We start from the raw sequence: 21,001 nt of genomic DNA, 5'->3' as shown, positions 1-21,001 counted from the left end.
ATTCTATTTTCTGTACTCATTCATTCAGTCGATAAAACTATTTCTTATGTGCCAATTTAAAACTCAACGAGCTTTGTACATTTACATTCTATTTCACTTAGTGTACACTACCTTTTAAATTGCATTTGCATTTTGTACGTAACTTACTCCCAACAAATCATATTTATTAAAAGATGCAGTTTTAAAAACTCTAAACGGTGCAGCTTTTTGAATTATTACTTTAGTTTTACTTTACTCCTTTACATAATCCTCTTCATTACACTTTCATATTGTTGGAATACTCCAATTTAAACACCAGCATAATGGTACAAAACGTATATAAAATTATTGGCTACAATATTTGTATGCAGATGGCAGCACATTAGATATATCACCATTAGGCAACACAGTTTACGTGAGGATTCGAAAGTACAGTCCGGCGAAAAATAAATGGACGCTCACATTCTAACGCTTTAGAGAAACAGCGAGACATCTTTATTTAGACATTTCAGGATTTTCAAGTCGCAAAACACCTGTTCCTCACTTCCTGATTTAAACATGTGCGTGCAAAAAACCGGCGAACGGCCGAAGATCGTCGATATTTTCCAAAGTCGGCGCCTCAGTCCGCCTCGTGGTACATTGAACCCGTCATAGATGGCGGTTCTGGCATAAAAACTAGTTTTTACGCATCGCGTTTTGTCTCGGCGTTTCTTTCGTACCATAACGTAAGGGGACTCAATCCGACCGGACACCCGATACACATTCGAACCGATCCGCATCTAGACAAGACGTTGGATCGCATTAATTCCGATCCGGGGCTTTTTATAATCTAACACGGGTCGAAAATTACTAAGCAATTGTTTAATTGAACAAAAACCGCCTGTACTGCCTGTCACAAGAAACTTCTTCTACTTGTCACGCGGTTTATCTCGTTCGGCGCATCTACTTGCTTTTTGTTCGTTTCTTTTGCTCATTGTTACTCAGGATCAATATTCTTTTTTTAGGAATTGCACGGTGGTTTTATAAGTTTATTTTGCTGAAGAAAGTTTGATATAATGAAGAAACGTAATTCAGAATAATCCTCAACCTACAAAAAAAAAAAACAAAACAAAAATATTTGTAAGTCAGACCGCGTCTGTGGAAGCTTACATGTGCTGTCAAGTGTACGAAATTTATATATTCATCAGAGATAAGAGACGACTTGACAAATTATTGGTGAGACTTTTACCAGTTGATTTCGTTATCGCACGGAATCGCGTATCGACTCCGGTCATAATTATGACCATTTCATTAGCATATCTCGGCTATTAGTCGGTTTACTGTTACGTTTTGCATAAATTCTGTTTTTGCTGCATAATGCCATAATGGGAACCTATCACTTACGCATGGGAACAATCATTAAAACTATACCAATAGCCAGAAGTTGATTGCGAACATTGATTTTCCTAATGACCTCACACAATAACTTATGCGAATTATACGACAACACCAATGAATAATTGCATACACTCAAATATTTTCCTTTCAGAGCTTGTTTTGAAAGTTTTAAATTGTACAAAGAATTTTGAAATTTCTAAACTGTGTTGAAATTATAAAAAAAGTATTGTTTCTATATTTAAAGGAATTTTGAACACTTTGTATCTGAAATTGTGTATGTGTATGTTGAAGAAAGTTTGGCAACAGTATAAATTGTGTTCAAAAGTATCAAAGTCTTAAAATTGTTTAATTTGTATACAGAAATATTTAGGGTGTTTATTGTAACAATTTACTTTCTACAAAAAATACAGTATTACAACAATTTAAAATGTTTGCAGATGTATTTTTATATATTTAAAAAGAGAGTTTCAAAATATTTAAACCGAATAAAAATTGGTCATGAAGTGATTTAGATTAATGGCGTTCTAAATTGTGTACGCATATGTAGTTGAAGTTTGGCGACTGTATACATTAAATGGAGAAATCTTTAGAAAGCTTTGAACTATCCAAGTTGTATACAGAAACATTTAAAATGTATAGACTGTATGTCAGTATCAGAATATTTTAAAATATATGTAAATGATTTAGGGGTTGTCCAAATTGTATCAATCTTTATTTAGAAATCTTTGTAACTGTCTACATTGTATACATATGTTTAAAAATTTGGATAAACTGTATATTGAAATATTTAAACAGTTTAAGCAATGAAAAATTTGCTCATGAAATGATTTAGTTCAACAGTATTTTCTAAATTGTTTGCGTATTTAGCAGTTGTATACATCGTATGCACAATTGTTTAGAAAGTTTTGAACTCTCCAAATTGTATACAGGAATATTTACAATGTATAAAAAAGACTGACAGTATCAGAACACTTTAAAATATACGTAAATATATTTAAGGGGATGTCTAAATTGTATCAAAATTTATTTAGAAACTTTTATAACTGTATAAATTGTATATTTATGTTCAGATATTTGGAAAAACTGTATATTGAAACGTTTATAAAATTTAAAAAAAGTTTTATTTATATATTTAAAAAATGAATTTCAAATAGCTTAAACGGAGTAATAATTGCTTATGAAATTAAATGATTTAGTAACAGTGTTCTAAATTGCGTACGTATATGTAGTGGAAGTTTAGCGATTGTATACATTGTATGTAGAAATGTTTAGAAAGCTTTGAACTGTCCAAATTGTATACAGAAATATTTAGGATATAGGATGTTTGTATTTAAAACGTATAAAAAAGATTTTGACAGTATCTTAAAATGTACGTAAATATATATATGAAGAGTATCTCCAAATTGCAAAAATATTTATAAACTTTTGTTACTGTTTAAATTGTATTATGTATATGTTTAAGGATTTGGAACTGTCTAAATTGTATATTCAGACGTTCAGGAAATTTAAAGATGTATATGATGTGGAAGTTTGTATACATTGTATACAGAAATGTTTAGAAAGTTTTGAACTGTCCAAATTGTGTTTAGAAATATTTACAATATATAAAAAAGACTTTGACATTATTAGAACACTTTAAAATGTACGTATATATATTTAGGGGATATCTAAATTGAATCAAACTTTATATAAAATCTTTTGAAATTGTCTAAACTGTATATATATTTTAAAAATTTGGATAAACTGTATATTGAAATATTTGGGAAATTTAAAATATTTTTATATATTTAAATAAGTCTTAAAATGTTTGAATCGTGCAAAAATTACTTTTGAAATTATTTTGGTTAGCAAATTTGTAGAAAATTAAAGACAACCTTGGGTTTATTTGACATCTTTCTCGGGCCATCCGAAACAGCCCGTACAAAATTAACCAAATTGATTTATGTCCCTTCAAGCTCCTCAATAGAAACCACATGACAAACAAAAGCAAAAAAACAACAAACGAAAACAATAAATTAAACACAAGCACGGATCATTATCATAGTGCCCCAATACAGATAACTTTTTATTTAGAACTAACACTTCTCGAAATTTATATTCATACTTTTCTTAATCTTAACGTCAAACACATTTATCACTTTATCTTCTCCGGGGGTGGAACAGCGTGGGGCCAGTTTTTGTGGCAAAAAGCCTTCTCAACAAGGCATTTTACGATATGAATTGTTTTGTCATTTGTTGGCCACGCCCCGACGCATAAATAGGTTCCCGGGCACGAAAACTCCTTTCCACTCATTTAACCGTGGGGTGGAAGGAAGCGGCAAGAAAAAACTCCTTTAAGACTGATTAAACGTGAAATAAGTCGGGGCGCCGAAATTCGCAGACAATTTGATTTCGAAAAACGCACCGAAATTTTTCATTACGGGGGATGAAACACTCTAATTACTGAACTAACTAGCTTTTTTGCTTGTTCAATGTTTGTGTGTTGTTCAGGTTTTCTTTATCACAGGAAGTACTATTAATAAATGCAAGGTTACATTAACATATCGTTGATAAAACACGCACTAACCAAAGTAAAATTTTACAACTTTATAAAGAACTCTTGAATCATTGGAAAAATATAGACCAGTCACCAATAAACGTCAGAACATATTTACAATCAATCAACAATTTCAATTAGATTTTGTGCCTTGAACGTAAATTATAAGTTTCTTTTCGAAAGGTACTGTTACAGTTAGTGCTCCAGATAAATCCAATTTTAGAAATAGTAGTTTTTGTAGTAATTTATACTATTAGCTCATGCAGATTCCGCCTTGTTCGTTGCTCCAGTTTCCAACAGTTTAGTCGAGTTAATTCAGAAATCGCAGAAATAATTAAAGTTCACAAGTAAATTGGATCATTTACTATAACTCAAACATTATAATAAACTTACATAAAATTATTATTAATATTATTATTGATTTATACGAATTGAAAATCTATTTTATACATTAAATCCAGACAAAAACACGTTTTGTCCTTAGTACTTTCAAAACCACCTGCTTGATTCAAATTCAAAAGCTTAACTGATATCTAAATACCCGAACATTTGTTATTGATGCAATCTGGTAAAAAAAGTTATTGTCTACATTGAATTTTTAGACAATGAATATAAATCACGTCCCAAGTATTTGTCTTCGTTTTTTTATACTTTAAATTTTATTTGAACAGAAAATCCAGTTCAATAATTGCACTTTTAATAGAGATTAAAACGTTAAATATGCAACGATTCGTATAATTTTATTGTAACGGTGTCAGTCATTCCTTTTTCATTTCTCACATCCTACATTGCTTCGTAATTGTGTAGATTAAGTAAATATGCGACGAGAACTTAAGAAAAAATGTCTTTTTAATAGCTGAGTAAGCAAACTAGAATTTAATCGGTTTGAAACACGATTCGTTCAAAAAAAAAACTAAACTAAACGTTAAAGTTTGTTGACTTGAATTAGAAATGCGTATGGATGTTTTAAGCAATTAAAAGTCTGCAATAATTACTAAAAGTATTTATTAATAAATATCTGAAAACGGTGATTAAAAACTTGATTGCCTTGATTGATCAATGGCAGGTTTATCAATCTTCGATTAACGTTGACTCAGTAAAATCAAATTGCTTATTGGATGCAATTAACGAAATAATTATATTGTTGGTAATTATGTTCGAGTTGAAGTTAACCGATCGAAAATTACACATTTCCAATAGCAGTATAGCCAAATAATTAAGGTGTTTAAGGGATAATGATGAATTGCTACCGTATTATTATATGGCAATATGTTTAAACACCATGGTTAATATGTCAATTAAGTGAAATGAAAGACATTTTATAACAGTTTCTGTAAAAAAATATAAACAGAAAAATATACATATAAAGAGGTGTTTAAATAAAAATATATGCGACGACCAAAATAGAATTTGTACATAAACCTTAAATAAATTTGTCAGTTTCAAACGATAATGTTACGAGTTGATCACATCGGCGTAAATTTGCATATGATAAAAATTAAAATGCAAACCTTGTTGTTCTAGATAATTACTTTCGAAAAACGAACCAGACCGCACATAATTATATCTGGATTATAAAAATATGCTAACCGACTAAAACTTTGAATTTTTTTAAGCGATTCTGAACAAGTTAATGTTAATAAAATTGTATATTTTACGTCGAAACTTTCTAAATTGCTTATGAATGTCATAAATGGGCGCAGAACTGTTTAGAAAGTTTGAAGTTCCCTTAATTATATATAAAATTGCTTATGAAGAGTCACAAACTTTTTTAAATATATACAGATAAACTTAGAGAGTTTAAGCTTCTTTACTGGTATATCAAGTTGCTTATGAAGATTTACTACTACAATTTTAATTTTATAACGAAATATCTAAGCTTGTAATTGTTTAAGTTGTACTTTAAATTGCTCTAGAAGTTTCATAATTATCTTAATTTTATTAACTGCTTAGAAAGTTTTAGAAGTTGGTGCACTATAAATTCTAAGCAAAGTATTTAATATAATTTTGTATCTGCCTGTGTAATTTGTTCACAAAATTTGAAGGTTTCTTAATTTTATATGAAGTGTCACAACTTTCTTAAATATATACACAGCAACTTAAGAGCTTAGAAACTGTATTCCAAACTGCTTAGGAAGATTTACTACTACTGACTTAATTTTATACAGAAACATCCAAACCTATAATTGTTTAAGTTATTCTCTAAATTACTCTAAAAGTTTCATAATTATCTCAATTTTGTTAACTGCTTAGACAGTCTACTCAATAAATTCTACACGAAGTAATTAATATAATTTCGAATATGCCTATGTAATTTGTTCACAAAATTTGAAGGTTTCTTAATTGTATATAAAATTATATGAACCACTATACAGAGCTATTTAGGAAGTTAGAAACTGCTCAACTTGTGAACCAAACTGCTTATGAAGATTTATTACTACTGTCTTAATTTTATACAGAAGTATCCAAGCTTGCGATTGTTTAAGTTATTCACTAAATTACTCTAGAAGTTTTATAATTATTTTATTAAGGGTTTAGAAAGTTTAAGAAGTTGGTATTCCATAAATTCTAAACAAAGTATTTAATATAATAGTTTATGCCTGTATAATTTTTTCACAAAATTTGAAGGTTTCTTAATTGTATATAAAATTATATGAAGTGTCATAACTTTCATAAATATGTACAGAGCAATTTAAGAAGTTAATTTTATAAAGAAATTGCAAGTTGCAATTCACTAAATTACTCTAGAAGTTTCATAACTATCTCAATCTTATTAACTATTTAAAAAGTTTAGTAGCTGAATTCTGTTTAAATTTTATACAAAGTTTTGAATAAAATTTCATATGTGTGTGTATGTGTGTAAATTGTTCACAAAATTTAAATGTCTCAATTTAAATTAAAGATAATTATTTAATTGTATATAAAATAGTTTTTCTAAAACTATAAAAAGTTGTATTGGATAAATAATATAAAAAATTATGAAATTTTTTCAAATTTTAGTTTAAATTTGTATGTATGTATGTATATAGTATGTATAAAAAATCTTTACAACTGTTTGAATTTTATAGAATATATAAAGATTTAGAGTTGGTTTAAGGTAAAACAAAACTTGTGTGAGATGGTTTGTATTGATTGTGAGTCAGTGTAGGAAGACAATAAACAAATTCAGTCCGAATGGGTAATATAGTCGTGTAAGAGGGACCCGATTTGAAAGTGAATATCTTTTATGGCCGGCCGTATCTTATCGAAATGTAAAGTGGACACGGCGTTACGCTACTTATAGAGAGCTCCTGCACGAACAAAAAAATCCATACGACGGGGACGCTTAATGAAATCGACCACGATTGTCTAAAGTCGAATCGTAATTAACATCCCCGCTTTTTTTTAATGCAACGCTAATTTGAATCATAATGGCCGGAATCGGTTTTATTGTGCGAGATAAAGTGCTGGAATAAATCATGTTTGTATGCGATATCTGATTTATGGCAGGAGGCATATTACTGAGATTCTTTGATTGCGCGACGCATTTTATACGGAAAAAATGCATAGGAGCGAACAAAAGAGTCTAAAAATAATTGTTTTGTTATTGTTCTGCCGTGAATAAATATATTTAATTTGTTAGAATAGTGAAACTGCAATTGATATAAACAAACAAAGAAGCAGTAGTAATTCAACCAGCATCTTTTATTTTTGCTCAAACGTAATTACACTCTTTCCATCCGAGATTAAACCATGTCAAATTTTATTCTTATTTAATCTCCGTGTCTGTTGCTCGCAGTTCGTTCCTCGCCTCTGCAATAAAGTCGCAGCGTTGTAAAACAAGGGAATCTGAATTGCAATCTTGTCTGCGTAAATACCGACCGGGTCCAAAGATAAATACTGAAAATTAATATTTTCCGCGCCGAAAGTACCAATCGCCTGGATTAACTGTCTCAGGAACGCGCAGAACTAATCTAAACTGAACTGATCCGTTTTTAATTGAAAAAAAGTTATTCGGCGACACGTTTCGGATTATACTCTGACTACTTAGCAAGCTTCGGATGACAGGAAAGGAACGGGCAAAAAGAATGTGTCGGATTAAGGGTTTGTGACAAGAACGAATCGATATTCTTGTTACATTTTATTTGAATATGGTGGTTTTCTTATTCTCTAAAGCTACATCTACAGCGTTCCAAGAAATTAACACACCACGTATAATTTTGTAAATAAGTTTTTCTATTTAAGAAAATAATACATTGTTTATATTAACTTTCTTGGGGACCATTTCAACCATCCCTTATAGGATTTGGAGTGTCTTCTACTCGAAATTTGGAAAATCTAAGGTGTTGATTATGAACAGAAATTGTAAGGCTGTCATTCATAGTAGTGCTGGGAATACTAAATTTTTAAACCTCACAACTAACTTTTTAGAAAAATTATTGATTTTATTACATGTATAAACACCAATTATTGATGTTGTGTATAAGTAAGATACTAAAATTTTTTGTAACAACTTTATTATATCATAACAAACTTCAATTAAACGAAAATTAAAAATGGTGCTTGATCCTCCACTTCCTGTGCTGTTCGATTAGATCTTTAACATTTTGTTTAAGGCGTCTCACATTCTCCAGCAACTCTATTCTCATCCTAATAATTTTAATGTGGGTGGGTTCTTCGACCATCCAATATTCTTCTTCAGGAAATACTGTCATTTTGAACTCTTGGATCTGCGGATTTGTGATGTTTGAATGACGACATAAGGAGGTGAATGACCAGTTTATAAAACATAAGAAGTACCTGTCGGTTTTGACTAAGTGAATAAATAAAATTCAGACTTTCCTGGATTAAATTAATTTAGGTAGTATATCGACTTAACTGTTGACTTACCTAGCACATTTTGGATTGATTAAATGTTCAATTTGCATTATAAAAATAATTAGCAAAATTCACCATCATCTATAGGTATACATGGGGGTAAAATATGGCTGAAGGTATGGTGAATTGAGAAGAAGAAAGACCGTAGAACAGTGCGTCGTTATTCGTTAATAAACGACTGAAAGACTTCATGGGGAGCCGCTTCGAAAGGGGTGAAACATTACGAAGTCCTCCCCCTACGTGACTCCGGTTCAGATCCGACGATGGTATTCGCGATTAACGCGAAAGAAAAGAGAGCACGCGGAAAAATTAAGGGCTGGACGACTTATCCGCTGCGGGGAAATCGTTTTAATTGCCTTTAGGAGATTATCTCGATGATACCGAATTGGGGTGCTCGCAGACAAGTGCCCTTGGAGTCGTCGAAAATATTTTAAGGACACCAACCCGAAATGTTTGATTGATTGGGCAAAAAGGCGACAAACAAAAAAAAAGCCCATTAATCCGTGTGAAAACATTTGACGGTGGTCATTGCGTTTTACGGGAAGGGGTAGGAAGCCGGCCGGAGGTAGAGCACTCGTCCAACCCCAAGTGTTCGGTCGTGGCCGTTCGGCACCGAGGGGCCCCCAGCGCGACAGACTCGCCGCACTCAGTTCAGTTCGGAGTCCCGAGTGCGTCAGTCCCGTCGCCGATGCCGTCGCGCAGCACACGCTGAAACGAGATCGCTGGACCAGATCCTCCGTGCCCGCCTGGATCTATCCGATCTACCTCGACGTCTCGACGTACCGAGTTCTTAGTGTCTGCGCTGGTGTTTTTTAGTGTTTTTATTTGATTTTGTTTTGTGGCTATTTATTTTTGAATTTATTATTTTGCGATGGCTAAACTGAATTTTATGCTGGTCTTCCTCGCGGTGTCCGCCTGCAAGGGTATTTTTATTGGAGGCGAGCAGGACGTGGGGAGTCCCCTCAGAGTGGCACAATGCCGGGCTACTTGTCTCGAAAGGGTGAGTTCACTGCCATGTTGTGTGTGCGTTTTTTTTTCTTTCCCTCTACTGTTTTTGACTTGTATTGTTGGTACACGGTGTCGCCATTTTAATAACATATTGTTCTGCGCCAGAAAAAATTGCTGAACAATGGATGAATACTGCACGTTATTAACATACTGTGCACCGCGTCCAGCCAGGCCAACAATTTCATCTTGGCAACGAACAAATGAAAAAACTAGAAATTGATAGAATCTTTAAAGTTTATCATCAAGGTTTTCAAAATACTTTTATTACTACACTTATTTTTAATTTTATGTGTGTTAGCTGAAGAACTAGATTGTAGGTATTGGCTCATTTCGTGATGGATTAAAGGCAAAATGACCAACAAAATCTTATAACTTCATGTAACATGTAATCCACAAATAAAGCTATAAACTGACAATTTTTGTTCAAAAACAATCGGAGAAGAATTTCTTCTGTGGTATGGCTGTAAATTTTAGACATATTCATTAAGTAATAAGTTTTTTTTTATAAATTGTCGAAGTGAGACATAAGAAAAATGTCTTAAGAAGATTGAAAGCACTTTTATTCAACACTGCAACTTAGATCTCTCCAATCTACTTTTGATGCTTAGGTTTAATTTAATCAAATATTCAGTTAATCTATCAAAATACCAAAGAAATTGTGATAATTTTTAAGAACACAGAAGTGAAAGTTAAAATTTTTAATATCATTTCAATTGTTCCAATTCTAAAGGTTTTACTTCAAGACATTTTTAATATTTAAATTTCAATAAAAGAGTTTTCACACAAAAAAAATAAAGTGTTTTGTTGGCACATGAAAAATGAATGAGACAAATTGTTTACAACTGAGGAATGTGAGTGATGATATTTATTAAAACAATATATTTTTTATAAAATTCCACGAATATTCGTACGTTAATCAATTCTATAAATACTTTATAGACTTAAGACAACATATTTTGAATATTTCGATAAATTGGAAAAAATCCTGCTGTGATCAAACGTATTTAAAATAAAATAATCACAGTGTGATATTAATAGATTCTGAATACATAGATGTGATTTGTAAGAAAAATAAACATTAAACATGTGAGAAGTGTATCGAAAACACTTCACATTCAAGCGCCTGTTTTTTCCCATGTGTTAAAACACGAAATTAAAAACGGTAAAGTTATTCAGTAGTTATTTGGGAAGTTCAGTTGTTGTTTCCAGGAGTTAAAATATTAAATTTTTATGGATTTTGATATACACACATTTACAATTTGCATGATGAAAGTAGGCAAATTGTTTTCTGTGTTTTATTTTACACCGTGTCGCAATTTAAATAACACATTGTTCGTCCGAAGAAAAAAATCTTAAGACAATGGACAAATGAGGGAACGAGTGATACATCAAACCGGCGACATTGTTTCTTCATTAACAATGTAAAGCAGTTGAAAATGCCTTGAAATATTGCCAAACCGCTCGGAAACGCTTGTCCCGATAAAAACAAGTTGCGGAGGAAACCGTATTCAAACTTCCAATAAATGATAAACACGACTCGGGGAGAAATTGTAAAACTTCGCAGCCGCCGGCGAACTAATCTCTCCCGATAATTGTTTACGGTGTACAAATCAGCAAAATACGGCGAAACTTCGCGGTCTTGAGTTTATTCCTGAATGCATAATAAATTGCCGGTTCCCGTTCTCGTTCACAGATGTCGACGCGGACCGGTTTCCTGCGTCCGGGGTAAGCGCCGACCCGTCAGGATTATTAACAATTCGACGTTAGAGCGGCTGATAAAAAATCATCGCTTGTAAATGTGTCAAAATTAGTGAATTGATTACCCGAAAACCTCGGCCTTATAAAATAAAGCCATCCCGGCAATTTGCCGACCATTATATTATTAAATTAGCATATTTTACGATCGACGTTGGGATCCGACGTATCCGCAATTAAGTATAATGCATGCTCATTTTTGCGAAATTTGTGCGTTACTATACGCATAAGTTCATAACGTCCAAAACCGGTCATTAGGCCGCAATTTACCCTTGCACACAATGCAACTGTCGCGTCGATGTGCATGTTTAATTTGAGAATAATTGCCCGGCTTTTTTCTAGGAACGTCGTTCGTGTTTTGGTTAATTGTCGTCGTTGCTTACTCCCACGATTTTTAATGCTCAACGAAAATTAAACGTTCCCAGGAGATGGACTATGGGAATGTGCCTTCAGTCGCCACCTAATAATTTCCGATACGGTTCCACAACTGTCCCCGTTGCGACCTTAAAAACAGATTGCGGTTTGCCAAAATAAAAGAAACACGGCGTCGCGTCCGCAGAGGCTCGCATTAAAATTGCACGTGCTCATAAAAGTCCGGGCATTAGAGGAAGCTTTACGGTCGCCCTAACGAATTTTTTCGCGTGCTATTACTCGGGAGGGAAGCGGTTGCATGTTGTCGGAGATAGGCAACAAATTGCAAATATCAAAACGAGGGGCAATAAAAACGAAATTGGCAATCATATTTATATACCTCTATATACTTGTATCGTATTTCACTTGTTCAACATCATGCGCCAGCTACATAAATTCATATGATTGGTATATAACACGCAGTTCTAATGCAAATGCACATGAAATTACGGCGTTTTATGCGAACTGCAATGAGGTTGTGTTGAAATGATTTAATGGCATCGGACTGCGTGCCCGCTCCGCAAGTGCAGGACAAAAAAAAATCGACGAATAAACAATTCTTAAATAAATGTTTACGCAGCCATACAATATTTTAAGCCTCGCCTTTGAAGACGCACCAACGCCGAAGTCCATTGTTTTAAAAATTCAAATCATTTTTAAACAGATGTGTTTGAAGAAGTTTCCAACATTTGTCTTTGGCAAACACCAGGTTACTTTTTAGAAGACGGCTAATATTAGCTCAGTGTATTCTACATCGGGATTAACCCACTGTAAACACTGGAACTGAATAAAATATCTCTTAGAACATGATTCGATCCTAACACACAAACTTTCTTACTTCCACTTCGGTTTGTTTAAGTCATAAAGCTGCGATGGCATTAAAAACACCATGAAGTTCACAATGCATGAAACGCCCGATTGTGTGTATTATTTTATAGACCGTTTTTATCCGAGTCCCGTTGATTTCAGCTCCCGATAAGGAAAGTCACGAAGTCAACGATATCGTTAATCGCGAATTATAATTGCACCGCAGCAAAAATAGTTTATTTTATTTAAAATCTTCGTATAATATTTACTGATGGACGAGTAAACAAGTATTTGCAATATTTGCGCTGTCAGTTATTTGAGTTTGTAAAATAGTACATCGTGTTTACATGTTTGTGGTCAAACAGCCGTAGATTTATTATAATAATTTATGTATCGGTAACGGTAAAAACCATTATTTATTCTATAATATTGCATCGTTACAGGCGACATTGCAGAAAAAACCGGTGATTTATATCGACCCAGAACTAGAACGACCGCAAAAATATCTAACTCATTAAAATTATTATTTTAAATTGTAATTTCAAATTTATACAACATGCGCTCGATCCATGAGAAATGCGTCGTACATCAAATACTGCATTGCTTCTTAAAATGCATCAGAGATACACATTCGCGTTGTGTATATTATGGACTCCCAGGAATTTTAATAATTTAATACTGCTTTGTCTTGAAACTCGACTCGGTATAATAATGTTCATTTTCTCGGCTTCAATAAAAGAATTTTGCCTTCTGGAATCCGAAATTATATTAGGGAGGAAACCAATGAATTTAAAATTAATTCAGATGAATGTAGATTACTTTTTACCATGATTAAAACGGTTCCGAACTTTTTATTAAAAAACTTGGCCTAATATCAAATTACCGAAGAAAACATTTTCAAGCTAAACTCGTAATGAAGCAATTAAAAGCAAATTACAAATAGTAATGATAATTGTACGTCTTGAATGGTCAATAACCCAAGGCGAAATTTTACTATTAATGTGATAAACTACAGGTAATAATTCGATAATTATGTGCTATTTGTGACCACAACTGTATTCAAGGTTGTGCGATTTGTTCATGTCAAATATTGGATTAGGTTTGGTAAAATGGTATTTACATTCCCATTTCCAAATCCAAATGTTTGTTCCATTATGACAACAATTGGTTCAGTTGTATGAAATTAGATTGCCAATATTTCCAAATAACTTTATCATAAATATGGATCTAAGTTAAGATAAAAAGGTTATTAACATTATAAATCTGTAGGCTGAATAATTACTTTTAATAAAATTCATGGTTGGGCATTAATGTGCCCATAAATTTATTTTTTCATGTGCCTCCAATAATTACAGTAATCAGGATTTCTGTGATATAATTCTGAATTTATCTAGTCTGTAATAATATTAAAGTACTTGTTAGGCGTTGGAGCGAGATGCTGTTAGCTGTAACAAGGACGAAGCGAGACCAGGTAGATAGTCCGCTGTTTTCGATGCCTTTAGGTCTTCGGAGACTAAACGCTTTCAACTCTCGGGGGTCACTATATTACAAAAATAAAAGATATGTTAAAATCGGCTCCAGATTTTATCGGCAGTCACCTGACTTAATGATTGAAATAGGAGACTGTGTGCCCTTTCATTCCGATTGACAGTTGGCAATCTTTATCGTCAATCGACTACGGGTGACGTTTTCCTAAATTTTATTGCCCCATTTTATGTCCAAATATTTTCAACGGACGAATATAATTGGGTACAATGCGAGTGTTTTATCTAAATTGGTACTGTTCTAGGAAACTCAGCTGCCAAAAGCCTCTGAAGACAAAACGTCCTTGTTATCTTATCTTTAGTCTTTGTTAATGAAGATTTAAAACGACTACCATTTAATGGCAAAAGAATAGGGAAGATTCAAAGCTGCCGTTGCACAAGACTATAACCGAAATCAAATAAAGCAATTAAGTAAAAAAATGCCACGGTCCAAACGATTATTGATGTGTCTAATTTCGTTGTGGATTCGAATCCGTATTCGGACAAGGTCACCGCTGCGAGGACCACGGACTGAACATTGTCCGCAACAAAAAAACAATTACCTCTACAAAAAGCAAGTCACACGGGCACATCGAATCGGAGGCACAAAGGCGTGTACAAAAATATTTAACCAACGTCGCGTCCTAACAAGGCTTCTCTTCACCACTAATGGAAAAACGGCACAGTCATCATCAATATATATTCAAATTTAAATCCCCTACGCGGCACAAAAACCCTCTCGCTCGTCCCCCAAGTTTCGAGAAATGCATTTCGGTGCACGGAATACAAAGATCAATCAAAAGCACTTCGGCCTCACGCACATCGGGACCGTAAACCGAATGTCTTTGTCAGTAATATTTTGAATTTATTAATTGTTCCCGGCCCCGGAACAACGTTAAGCCGCAGCTAAGCATGCAACCGAAACTTACTGCACAAGATAAATTCTATTAAATATGGAACCAGCTTTACTTTGTCTCCTCCTCCTCCTCCTCAAACTCCAAAGAAATCGATAGTTTGGTGGGTGTGTAACTCGATTGCCCCGGTTTTAAGAGGTTGTGTCCAACAAAAACTTCTTCTTCTTCTTCCTAATAATCTCATTCATGATTTAGAAGTAATGTTCTTCTCTGTGCTACTAATAATAACATTCCGAAGCCGTCAACACAACATTGGTGTATGATGTCTCAACTGTATTATCTTGATCGGACTGTCAATGTTCTGTCCTCGTGGCCGTGCTTTACAGACGGTCGAAAAGTGTTCAACGTCAAGATGTTTTTTCTGTCATCCAATTTAGGTTTTAGTACCTCTCACAATAATTACTGTTTCGAACACTGACATTAGAAAATAATTAGACAAAGATAATCAAATTACCTGCTACGAGTCCGACCAAACAAAAAACGCTTTGTAATTTAGCAATTTATTTTTTATCTCAGTCGGCAGCTGCATCGGCTAATGGATGCGGTTGACTTCTGTGTGCGATGGTTAATAGAAAAGCAAGGTTTAATAACACTGGTTTCAGTGGAAAAGCGTCGAAACATCGAAAACAGTGACCGTTGTTTACTTAATGCGATTCTTCCTTGAAAGGATTTTGATGAGTGGATAAAAAGGCCGTCGAGTGGTAGGCATTGATTCCCTTAAACAATGACATCACACATCGCAGCAATCAGTATTATTTCTTCCTCTCCTTTCTTTCTATTTACATTGAATGCAGTACATCTTCGAGAAGCACGTAGCCGGCGATTTTTCACAACACATAAATCTGGCCGGGATAATAATCCTGCTTTTGCGCTTTATTACACCGAATTCCGGTGTGGATATTTAAAAATGTTATTCGTCGAAGATTCGTGCCTTTTGTTTCGGGAACAATGGGCTAATATTGCTGTTAAACCGCGAGCTACTTGAAAAAAATGCACTAAACTGGTCCGAAAACAATAGAATGTGCCAAATGTGTGGCGCCATTTTTATGTTTGACGCTGTAAGTTATTCCCCCTTTTTCGATTTGTCCGCAGATTCAGGAATTCGCCAGCACACCTGATCTTGTAATATAAAAGGGCCTTTTACTCCGGAGGTTATTTTAATTAAGTCTGGGTAATGATCGAGCTTTGTACGCTTTTGTTTTTTTCATCGCTGGTAACTTACTGGAAAAAATCTACCTGCTCACAAAACGTTGTTGGCTTTAAGGTCCGCCGATTAGGACAGGTCTATTAACTTAATTTGTAGAAGCGTATCAACAAAAACTGAATCCAATTTCACGATGCGCGCATCAAAATTCCTAGATGGGACAACAAAAAAACTTATTGGAACCCCAACATTAATTTCCAAATTATAAATTAAGCTTGCGAATTGGGGTGAACCATTAACTCAACTTGCTTTGGATTCAGACATTTTTTGTGATTTATTTTCCGGCACTAATATCCATGATTTGAAAGGTTTTTAATCAGTTGAGAAATTTATAAAATTCCGGTTCCAAACATTGGGATTTAAAAAATCCAACTGGATCCAATATCGTCGAAGAGACGAGACAGATCAAAAGTTCGTGTTTTTTGCTTACTGTTTGTGCGATTTCATCGGATGCATTATTTGGTCTAGGTTCGAAAAAGTCGTCCGGCTGATAATTGTGGGTCCTCGACGCCCGGCATTTTTGAAATTTCGCTAATTTCGCGGTCGATGAGACCGTAGATAGTTGACCACCCGCCCGGTTCGTACGAATGCTAACAATGTTGCCGGCTTTCCGCAAAACGCGTCATTATTTAGAAATATGTTTCGGGAGGAATTAATCAGTCGTCTGTTGCTTGTTTTGTCGGGTCTGGATGGATGATATTGCTCGGGTCATTAATATGAGATCATGTGATGTGGCTTCATTGTCTCTGCGTTTAATGATAGTAAATTTTTACAACCTCTTACCTCCTGCGTGCCACATTATTAATGTACACATCCTTTTTAATAGTCCCACCATATTATTATACCAGCATTACATTGTGTAATTTGCATACTAAATTAAAAACGAAACTCGTTTATTATAAATATTTATTTTTTATTGCCACCAATTAATCGCTTTTACATAAATCATCCGTCCGAAAAACTGTTCGGTTAATTAAAAACCAATAAATGTTTGGTGATTTGCATAGAAAAATTAATGTTTCACAGTGGTCCGTGGGCTGCGTGCTCATATTTTTAAGGAAAACGCTCATAAATCATCGCATCGGTGCCGTGCTCATAGCTGCGTTCATAGCCTGCGGTTATGTTAGTAATATCTAAATATTGGTGTTCGGGAGTAATAAACAATTATTCTTATAAGGCGAACGCTGAGAACGAACCACTCGAATGGAAATTTCAGCTAGACTACATTTCAGACCTCTATTTACACAGGACTGGGCCAAATTAACGAGCTGGTCATAATTTCTATTGTCTCTGAGGGTCTTCAACTATCAACAATATCACCAGAAGGACCGCGTCATCAAGAAGGTCTTCTATCGATTGAATCTAAAGGATGAAAGAGGGAAGTTCCTTATTGAGTGCGATAACTATCAAAGTCCATTGAAAGCGAACTCACACATCCTCTAGTCCATCTCCCGTCATTTTGGAGATGCGTTCCAAAGATATACGCGGCCTTCCCGAAGGGACTCATGGACCATTACCACACCCAGGCCGAATCGTTTAAACCAACAGAACGGCGCACATCATAAATCTAATTAACCCTGTGAACGAAATAACCTGTCAGATCCGGCCCATAAATAATACTCATCGCAGTTAAAACACCTGGCTCTAAAAACAAACTGACGGACGGACCGTACGGGGAGGACGATCCGACGTTGAATAAATAACGCGGTGGCGTTACGCGAATCAATCACTCCGGTTCTGGATTAATATTATTTTTTCCAACCAAGACATTTCCTGCAAACCGGCCGGAATATCATTGGGGAGTTATTAAAGGTTGTGCACAATAATCCGTCATTTCCTCCTCACTTCTGTTTGCCGGAGACCACGCGTATTTATAAATTCCCGTCCGAGGCAATTTGCAATAATCCACGGAATGTCCGCAAGATATATAGAGCGATGCCGACATAACGCGTGATTTATCGTATGCGAACGGTCGTCCGGACCGCTACGCGACGTTTGTCACTCGCCGACCTGGCTCCACCTGTCCCGCGTCGTACGCGCCTTCTTCCGCTCCCCACCGAAATATTCGGGCCCGATTTCGACGGCAGCGGGCCCCGAGGAGGAGGCACGGACCGGCTATTAGTGGACCACGCCAAACCCACACGATTTACTTGGCTTCACTCAAAAATGGACGCCACACATTCACATTCATAATCGTCAAAAGTCACGGCAACAGGGTAGGTTCGGTACGTGTGGTCCCGCTAACCGTGATTAACCTCTTCTCGTCCGTATTGTCATCGATAGCGACACCGATTAATCGGAGTCGGTCGCGCACACAGAGCCTCTTCTGTTCTCTTTTTTCGTCCCGGCCGGCCTACAACATTCGATCATGACTATCAGTTTTGCGTTTTATGTTTGGTTACCTTGTTCTTCGCAGTTTGGCTCGCGGCCGAAACGGATAACTCGCACCGAAAATAAATAAAATCGATGCGGTGCATGTAACTTGTTATTGAGTACACGGACACGTTTGGTCCAGATTGATGACGGACGTGTTTTTCCGTATTATCGATTATTGCAACCAGTAACGCAGTAATGATTTTTCCTGTTTCTTTTCTAGGTAAGTCATCATCCGCACCCATGGGTAAGCTGCTCCTCGCGCTCCACATTCCGCACTTGTTCTCGTTGCAAGCTCGCAAATCACACTTACGGCACACCATTTCCCGATACTCGTCGCCGTATATCTATCAAAATTTTCTATGGCCGCAATTTGCGAGCGGGAAAAGTGTCGAACTCATAAACTCACGACTAACAATGAGCCGACACCGGAGGTGGGTTTGGGAGTCGTACGATTCATTCGTCTTGCCAATTAAGATCCACCCAGGCCGTGCCGGTGACGACAACGTTTTGTTTATGGCCCGATTCGCAGCTGGTCGGATGCAAACAGGAAGGGCCACAATGAAACAAACGAGAACTAACCGGAACAAGACGGATGGAATGGATGAATCTGACTGGGACCAGACACTACTTACTCTAAAAACCTCTTTGTGCAAAGTCCTGGTGGTCAACAGATGACACTCCGTCGTTACAAAATTATATTTTTGAACCTTATAAAACAGCAATATCAGCTCAAACGCTGCAATAAAACAGCGTTATAACATGTGTGGTAACCCGGTATCTTCGATCTCGCTTCGGATGATGATTGGTGCAAGATTATCATGTATCAAAGACACACAATCACTTCGGAATAAAATCCGGCCCTAACGACGCATCTGCCAGAGCACGCCGATTAAAAAAAACTCTGCGAGAGACGCGAAGCGGCGGTAGCAGCGAACGGTCCCCAATAATCGTAACATTAGAATCAGGTTAGAGGATCTCTTCGCGCTCGTTATTTCGAACTGTTTATCTGTAAAACGCCACTGTATAGTTGTATATCACGGCCGCGTATTCGTCGGTTTTCTTTTCACGGCGCTGCCTTATCGTGTCGTTAACTCTAACGATCTCCTTTTCCGACTCATTTGCTGGAAGTGGCTCTCCCGTCGCCTCATTCGGTGCGTGCGTGTACCGTACTGGTTTTCCCCATCGGGTTTCGCGTTCCGGAAACGGCGGATTTCTGGGGCCGAGCTATGGCTGACGGATTGTGTGCGACGTTTACCGCCGGTCATTATCCAACCATCGTTTATCATTTTGTTAGCACAAGACTTTCATTTGGTTTCAACTAATATCCACCGATTTTCGTGTTGCTAAGGTTAGTTCTCATAATTTCGTAGTTGAGGCAGGACTCTAAATGATGATCTAAATGATCCACAATGAATTATAGACTATGAAATTTAATTTATGGCATTGAAGAATATATTAAACGGTCGCGTCTGAAATTGTCTACCTGGCTCTGGAACCTTACAGATTATAAAGTCAATTATCCGAAGTTATAGAACACCTTGTCTACATAATTGTTGTGATCCAATTTATTTATTTCAAAAACAAATTTCATAGTTTTTTACCTGATTATAAAACCGCCTCGGGCGTTAATAACGAACGGACGTGCGAGAGATTTATGCGCCGGTTTTTAATTGGCAATCTTATGTAACCAATCAAAAATTGTTTGAATATTGTCCGATGTTACGAAAGCACGCACAGAAAACTTAACGAACTGACAGCGGAATTTATCGGAAACCACTCGAGAAAAATTTATAACACGCACAAATAAAAAATTTGTAACACAAAGTGGAGAACGTGATCATTACCACACGATTAAAATTATTTTATTGTGCGGTAATAATGCTCGTTTCGTTGTAATTAACAAGTTCCACATGAATTCCAGCTACAGCAATGATAAAATCCATTGAATAAGGCGACGTATTAAGCAATTAGTTTATTCCGTAACATTAAAACAGTCATTTGATGTTTGTTTATTGCTCAATAAACTTCAGCCAATTATTTCTAAATAACGATTTACGACTCAATCGCAACTCCAATAAAATTTCGCTAAATGAATTGTAATTCCGACATTTTCAATCACTTTTTTTCACATGACAGGTGAAACCCCCTAATACCACACAATTATCACGGCCGAATTGATTGGTGTGCTTCGGGGAGCAAATTGGTGTTCGTGAGCTTAGAAATTAGGCATTAGTGCACGCGAGATTATTACAGT

General features: G+C 35.5%; 1 protein-coding gene across 1 annotated transcript in view; it reads left to right on the top strand.

The window, feature by feature from the left end:
* The first annotated feature begins 9,363 nt into the window (after positions 1-9,363).
* Positions 9,364-21,001, top strand: part of LOC109598122 (uncharacterized) — a 39,276-nt gene continuing 27,638 nt past the window's right edge. Inside the window, exon 1 of the mRNA XM_020013962.2 lies at positions 9,364-9,749. Coding sequence (XP_019869521.2) covers positions 9,621-9,749 — 129 coding nt within the window. The 5' untranslated portion in view covers positions 9,364-9,620. The remainder of the gene's footprint in view (positions 9,750-21,001) is intronic.

Source organism: Aethina tumida, chromosome 7 (assembly GCF_024364675.1).
Source record: "Aethina tumida isolate Nest 87 chromosome 7, icAetTumi1.1, whole genome shotgun sequence".
Lineage (NCBI taxonomy): Eukaryota > Metazoa > Arthropoda > Insecta > Coleoptera > Nitidulidae > Aethina > Aethina tumida.
Note: the sequence above shows the minus strand (reverse complement) of the source record. Positions and strands in the feature narration are given on the sequence as shown.